At 29.9% G+C, this 8264-nt stretch overlaps 1 protein-coding gene across 1 annotated transcript; it reads right to left on the reverse strand.

Moving 5' to 3' along the window:
* Window positions 1-1754: 1754 nt before the first annotated feature.
* On the reverse strand, window positions 1755-3261 carry LOC110671631 (NAC domain-containing protein 104). Its single transcript, XM_021834140.2, has 3 exons — window positions 2784-3261; window positions 2355-2647; window positions 1755-2271 (listed from the first exon to the last, which is right to left on the reverse strand). The coding sequence occupies exons 1-3, from the start codon at window positions 3133-3135 to the stop codon at window positions 2137-2139; spliced, it is 780 nt and encodes a 259-aa protein (XP_021689832.2). The 5' UTR covers window positions 3136-3261; the 3' UTR covers window positions 1755-2136.
* Window positions 3262-8264: the final 5003 nt, after the last annotated feature.

An 8264-nucleotide genomic window follows, 5' to 3' on the forward strand; every position in this document is an offset into this window, starting at 1 on the left:
GCAGTGAAATAAGTTAAAAATATTAGAAATTAAATAAATGAGTGCGAAAGATCTAAAATGAACTAGATTGGTTTTAAAATTTTGTTTATTATGAAATGATCTAAAATACATAGAAAATGTTAAGTAAAGAAATAAAAAGGCTAGAAAAATAAGTATAATTTAAATAATTATTACAAATGCATCTTCTATAATAATATGAACATAAATTCAATATTTTTATTAATTTTGTATATTATATATTATTATTTTAAACTTACGAAATAAGCGCTTCCAAAGAACAATAAAAATGATAAAAGATATCTAATATTAAAAATTTCATATGAAATAAAAAAAAATTCTTGATTACACAAATTACGCTCTATCTTTATCTTTATTTGTGTATATTATTTCCTTGTTGTATTATTGCACCACTAAGTAGAAATGCCTAGCGCAATAGATTGTTTACTCGTGTAGGTACTGAACATAAAGCCCAGTGGACATTAGACTGAGATTTTGGAGTCCAGATCTACAGAAGTGCCTAAGGTGTCACCTCCTCAGCAATGCATGTAAATAGGGCTCATATAGGTCATATTAATGTACTTTGTACATTATAAGTATTTGTTGTGTTGTAATATAAATTATGAAATTGTATTTAAGATGTATATGATGTAAATTAATAAATTGACTATTTCATATGTAATGAGGATTGAAAGCTGTTAAAAATCAAAATGGATGAAATTTCTTGAAATTGTGATGGAAAACATAAATTGAAATTTATGAGATGATATTTAAAATTATGGAAATGATGATGTTGAGAAATGATATTTGGGATAATGAGTTGAAATTATTTGGTTATGATGAATATGGATAAGATTAGTATTGAAAATAATTGTTGAAATTTTTTTAAACAGGTGAATAGTGAAACACGTCAAACGGTAATAAAATAAGGAAAAATCCGTTAGTTTTTCCTTTGAATATAATTTATTTTAAAATATAACGAGATAAAAATTATTAAAGAAATAAAGTAAGATAAGATAAGTTACTGCGTCACAGAGTATGATAGTCCTTGCTCGGCTATACTGTAGACGGGTAAGGGGTGTCACATCACACTTGTCATGCCAACTTGAGAATAAATGTGACAATTTGAGGGTAATTTTATATTTTATAAACTAAATTTTACTCTGTAAATAATCACGATTTTCACAATTTAACCTCAATTAGATAAATGAAGCAAAGTGAAAACAGTGGAAAAAATAAAATAATAAAAGATGTACTTAGAGGTGGTTAAGGGTATGAAGTATTTCATATCTATAAATTACAGGAAAAATTAATATATGCAGTTTTATTTTTTACTTTATAGAAAGATTATTTTCTTGTAATTCAAAAATAGAGTAATTTCATCTTTTACATTAAAGTCATTCTCAAAATGCATCTATATATTTGATGAAATGCAAATATCATTGACAGTTGAAGCATAAGATACATGGAACGGTGCTTGACACGTTCGTGCGGGGCAATAAAAAGTGTAAGAAGTCTTGCATCAGACATGACTCAATGCTTGAATAAGAAGACACATTAAAAAAGGAAAGAAAGAAAGAAGATGTGCTCTTTCGGATTTGTGATACAAGACAACTACCAAATTCCATCAAAAAAAAAAAAAGAAAAAAAAAGGATAAAAAGCTAAACAACCCAAAAAGTCTATAAGCATAAACAGCAAGAAATGCTCATGGATCTCTCCAGCAAGCTCACAGTGCTCTCTGGGCTCCACTTCTCCCTCACGTTTTGCCTTGTTACTGTAACTCCCACCAATGATCCTTGCACGTGAGATTTTTTTTTTCCTTTCTTTTTGTAATCTTCTGTTACAATCCATAATTTATTTCTTTTATAATTGAGAAAATTTAAATTCAAGAAATTTCATTTTTAAAGAAAACTCATTAATTATGATTCAAAATTTCAAAATAGGTGATAAATTCTTTAAAGAAAATATACCAGAATTTGGACTTCTGGCATTATAAATCAAACACTTCATTGCTTAATTGAAGTTGCTAAATTAACATATATATCTTGATCAATATAGAAGCATAAAACAAGTTACAATCCTACATTGATTTGGATACAATTATACTGACATATATAATATACGCATTAAAAGTCTGATTAATTTGGCAAACTTATTTCTTCAAGATCATCTATTGACAAGAAAACTTCGTCCAAGCATGACAATTCTGCTCCATCATCTTCATCACCACAGTTTCTTTCGTACACTTTGCAAATGACCCACTTACTATGGTCCTGCAACACACAAAAAACCAAGAAGTCAAAAGGTGCAGGTCCCATGTGTAATAAATAAAAATATATAAAAGTTTAGAACTTACTATTTTTGGATGTCCTCTTGTTTTGGATGATCTTCTTCTGCTACTACTGCTATTACTAGAAGAACAATCCGATGATAATAATCGATACTCTTCCATTATCCAACTAGTTTTCATTCCTTCTGGAGCTTCTCCTACGTAAAACTCTAAATATTTCTTCATTCCAACTCTTATATTTGCGCTTGTAAGCACTGGTTCTTCAATGTCTATAGCCTTCCAGTGTCCGTTCTCTGTAACCCTATTCTGTGTCCTTCGGCTATAGAAGTACCATTGCTTCCCTTCAGACAGTGCTTTGCCTGCATGTTCCCCAATATATGTTAATATAAAGAAATCTTGATATGGGGGGGTGGTGGGGCGGGGGCGGGGGCGGGGAGGGGGAGGGGTTGGGGGGTGTGTGTGGTGGAAGGGGAAGAAAGAAAAATTGATATATACCATCAAGTTCCCATGGATCATAAGGATATAAATCAAGATCAGGGATGACATCTGGATGACATGGTAAAAGCGATGCCTTACGCTGAAGAAAATGGACAACGAGCTCTTCTTCAGTAGGATAAAATCGAAAACCAGGAGGGAGATTAACATTGCTACCGCTCATCTCTATCGCCAACTTCACGAAATAAAGCAAGAAGAAGAAGAAGAAGAAGAAGAAGAAGAAGCTATGATGATGGACTATTGTCGAGGAATCTTTATGGTGATGGATAACATTTATAGGATGAGATAGAAGGATAAGAGGCGTGAAAGAGAAGGCGTCTTCAAATATATAAGAAAAAAAATCATCAAACATAGAAGAAGAGTGGTGATGGATTTTGATGGGCTCTTAGCTCTCTCGATTCCGAGGCGGCGAATAACGGAACGCTTACATGCTTCTAAGTAACGGTATCTATTTAGTTTTGCAGAGAGTGAGTGTGTTGGTTGCTGCCTGCTCTTGTTCCTTATAAATTATTATTTTTTCCTTTTTTTTTTTTCCCTTAAAGAATTAATAGTGAAACTAAAAAATAAAAAAATTATTGTGACAATCTGACTTCATGCTTATATCATGCACCTGCTGTCATCCACGTGCCAAACATAAATATGGGTTTGGTCATGAACCATATCAAAAGTGCAGCAACCCCACACCTACAGAAGTGTGCTTATAACCAACATTATATTCTTAATAATTTATGTGTACTATATGCTAAAACATTTAAGGTCAATTGATCTCTTTTAATGATTTAGGGTTTGGTCTTATTTACTTAATATATTAATAATATCGTGTTATGGTATATTTATAATTTTTAGATAATTTTAGTGGCAAAATATTCAATTTTACCTTGCACCTCCATATTTTAAATTTTTTTGTCTAAATTAATCTAAAAGTTTTAATTTAAATTTAATTTAATTTTAAAATTAAAATTTATGAGCTAAATTTCTTGATTTAAATTAAAAAAAAATAAGTTTAATTTCTTAATTTTGAAATAAATTTATTAGTTTATTAATTTAAGCCCAAAAATAAGAAATACAATTTCTTGATTTATGGAATAAATTAAACTTAAATTGAAAGTTATTGATTAATTTAGATAAAAAGTTAAAAATTAACTAAATTGAACTTCCCCACTAAATATATGGATGAAATTAAGCTTAAAGCCTAATTTATTTGCAAAATATATTAAGTTTTCATTCTGAAGCCAATATATATGTGAAATTACGAGAAAATTCACATGTCTTATATATATATATATATGTTTTCCATATTCATCTTCTCTAAAGAGTGTAGTTAATTATTAATAAAATTATAGAGATTAATATAAAATGCAATCAACGCATATGCATACATACAAAAACATATATATTGGAAGTGTGATAAAATAATTTTCATGTTTTTCGTTTAACAAATTAAAAAAAGCAACTGATCTTTCTTTTTATATTTTCTTATTTTTCATATGCATTTCTTCTCTTAGGAGTGTAATGATCAATTGTTAGCACGATAGGGATCCATAGAGCAAAATGTAAACTGCAATCAACCAGGTTTCTTAGGTTGGGGAGTTGAAATGCATATTCTTGGGTGACAAAATGGACCTTAACAGATGTCCCTCATGAAATAAATTATTAATCAATAATTAAATCTTAGGGAAGAGAACAAAATGAAAGCAATGAAAGCTGCATAAATAAACGTAACAGTGAAGTTATATATATATATATATATATATATATATATATTGCCTATTGGAAGCGTATTGTATAGCCTGTTACCCTCTATATTTATATATTATAGCTTTGCACTCTAGCTTGAAATAAGCATTTGTGTGGATATTCAATAGTTTAAAGCCAAGCTCTCACAAGCCACTTCTAAAATTAGTTCAAAATAACAATTTCATTACATCTTTAAACCAGTTTATTTTGTTTTGGTTTATAATCAAATTAATAGGAACTTCTACAATTGTATTGCTAGTATCCCATGGGAAAATGTATTTACTTAACTTTATAGCCAACGCTGTATTTGGTTCAAGAATATGAAATTCAGGAATAAAAAAACTCAAGTTTAAAATGAGATTAAAATAACAATTTTACACATTTAATTTATATTTTCATGTGAATGTCTATTAAATTTAAAGTGTAAATAAATATAATACCATCTTATTTTGTACTGAAATGGAGTAGAATTTTGCATCTTTTAATTTAACAAGTTTTGATATTATATCAAGAAATCATTTAATTGAAAAAATCTTAAATTTAAAAGTAAGAATTTCAATAATATTTTTTTTATCTCCAATAAACAGTTCTAAAAATATTTTTAAGAGTTGATTAATGACCACATCTTAGAGTTGCTAATATATTTACATTTTTTTTTTTGTCTGTCCTATCCTCATAACTAATTTTAAATTTTAGTTTTGATATAAATGCAGTGGGGTTGCTCTACATGTATATCTGTAATGCAAGTGTCATGACCCTATTTTATGAGTTGAATAGGTACTAGAATTTAAGTTAGCATAAAGCCTTTGAAATCCATAATAAACCTAACTCAAAATGTAAGTCCAAGAAGTGTGACCCAACATGCAATAGTAACATAATATATATAAGAACATCTAAGGGAGCCCAACTTAACCTTTAAGATCCATATCAATGCATACAACATAACTAGAAATATTTGGAGAGCCTACCTCAACTCTTAAACACACATCCACATGTAAAATATAACAAGCCCATGAAATAAGTATAGAAATAGTCTAATAGTTGTAGACATATTAAATAACAAAACAACATAAATAACAGATCCCGTGGGAAAGAAAATAGGAGTGACTCAATGTGAAGAAGAACTCTTCTTGTTACATAAAAAAAAAAAAAAAAATAAAATAAAATAAAAAAAAAAAAAAAAAAAAACAAAAACAGGAATGAATGTTTAACTCAAAAAATTTAAATATTTAATAAAACTATACTTTCTATATCTATCTTTAACTAATGAAGTCATAGGATGAAATGCACATCAAGCACATATCACAACCAAAGCATTCAATACTCACACAAGAAGGTAATTGGGAGGTATACACACACATGTCACATATCATACATATATGGGAGTTGATCCCCCTAACTCAGCCACTTTGGTCTTATAACGGCCCATCTAGGAGCCGCTATTGGCCCTAGGGAATGGGTCAGTTTAAGACTGTCGGAATCTAGTAAAAACATTTAATTATTCCATATAAACTAAAACCCAAAGCAACTTATATACAACTACACTTTAGCATTTTCATGACAACATAAAACATTTAATTTAAAATTGCTCAGGATTTTCAACCTTGTCATAACATTCATAAATGCTAAAGTATAGTTCCTTCATTCATACGTAATCATAAAAGAGTGCTTATGGATTGATGCAACATTCATACAATTCTTGTTCTTACATGTTACATATTAACAACCCATTGAAACTAAGCACAATATCTAACAGTCGATAATTACATGTCTAGTATAAAATCACAAATTATACATTAAACTTTGTTAGACTTCTATAAATGACTAGCCTTGCTGTAGAACCCTTATATCTGTGCTACTTTGTAACTGAGATCAATGGAAGGGGGTGGGGTAAGCTTTCTAAAGCTTAGGGAGTAAACTAATAAATATTCATATTCCATTTTATTCCAATCATACATATGCAATGCATCAAGCATATGATTATCCACAACACAAACAATTCACATAAGATGGATTTGTCACTAATGATTTCTCGTAACCAATTTGCTCAGCTCATAAAGAGGCTCCTCAAGTGTAACACTCACCCGTCTACAGTGTAGTCGAGCAAGGTGTGCTACATTCAGTGCCGAAGCACCCTGTCCTGCCTTATCGTGTATGATATTAATTTAATATCTATTTAATTATATTATCTTACGTGTAGAAAATTTTTTTTTTAATCTCATTTCATTTTTATGGAGACCCAGACATAATCTCCTCTGTTTTATTAGTGCATTGCGGGTTTCCTTATTTACCTGTTAAAAACAATTTCATATCATTTTCATATTTTCATACATCATCTCGTTGCTCATATCAATTTTCCAGGCATTATATTATATAATAACTCATATAAAATTTCAAGAAAATAAATTTCATTTCATTCATATAAACTTCATACATTCATATAAAATTTGTATATAATAATTTGCAATTTATTCACATACACAAAATGATGTACATAATTTACTTACGTACAATAACCAAAATGCAAAAACTTAAATATACATGAGCCCTACCAAAACGGATTGCTGAGGTGACACTGATACTGTAGCAGATCTGGTCAAGATCCTAGCTAGAGTCTACTACTGCTGCTGCGACTGCTGGTGGTAGTCTCCTGTACCTACGCGAGGAAATAATTCATCGCGCTAAGCATTTCTGCTTAGTGGTGCAATAATTGAAATAAAAATAACTAATAATTGAAATAATTATTCCATATAAAATTTACTAAATTTTTGAATTAATTACATATTTATAAAACTTTGGGAACAAATAATTTATCGAGATCTTTTTATTTATATATTACATATTCAATCTTATTATACCCATATTAGTACTTTCTTCATGTATTTATTTAAACTTAAAGTATATTACACATATTTGTGTCCAAGTAACCTATGACAGACTATAAAGACTAGATACACGGGAGTATACTAGTTAAACATCCTTATGTCTAACATGTAGGGGTGGAAGCATGGATTTAGGGCATTTAAAACATTGAAATTTTAAAACCAATTCTAGGGTTTCATGCATCATACATGTGTATTATGGTCCTAATCAATTTTCAATGCCCCAATTGCATACTAAATCACATTATAGCATGCTTTAAACTTTCATTTGCCATTTAGGATTGTGAATTAACATTTAATTCTAATTAACCTTAACTAAAAGAGGGCTTTTAGGTTAATAAACTCTTGAAGCACAATTGATGGAACCCACTTGCTTTCGATGCCTCTAGGACCCCAAATGAAGTCCCTCTAGCATGTCCACCACAAGCTCACCAATGGCAGCCCTTATTTGACTTCCCAAGCCTTTGCCAACCACTTGTAATTAGGGGTTTGTGTTTTAGCAAGGTTCAATGGATGTATATGGCACTAGAAACCATTTCTAGCAATTTTAATTTAAGGAAGAACAAGGATTTCTTCTTGAATCAAGTGAGAAAGGAAGAGAGGAAATAGGAGCTCAATGTTACCATCCAACATGTGAAGAAGAAGAGAAAAAATTGTTTCTCTTTCTTCATTTTCCCTTTTTATAGTAAAGTCAAACTTTACTAACTCTTGCCACATGTCACCATTAGATTCAATCTTGCTTTTGGTTGACTTAATCCTATTGAGCCAAGTGTCAAGCTCCATTTAAATGATGAAAAGTGGTCTTCCATCATAGGAAGACAAGTGGTAAGATCATATGGTGCCATGTGTCAACATCTCATAG

This window comes from Hevea brasiliensis, chromosome 1, assembly GCF_030052815.1.
Source record: "Hevea brasiliensis isolate MT/VB/25A 57/8 chromosome 1, ASM3005281v1, whole genome shotgun sequence".
NCBI lineage: Eukaryota > Viridiplantae > Streptophyta > Magnoliopsida > Malpighiales > Euphorbiaceae > Hevea > Hevea brasiliensis.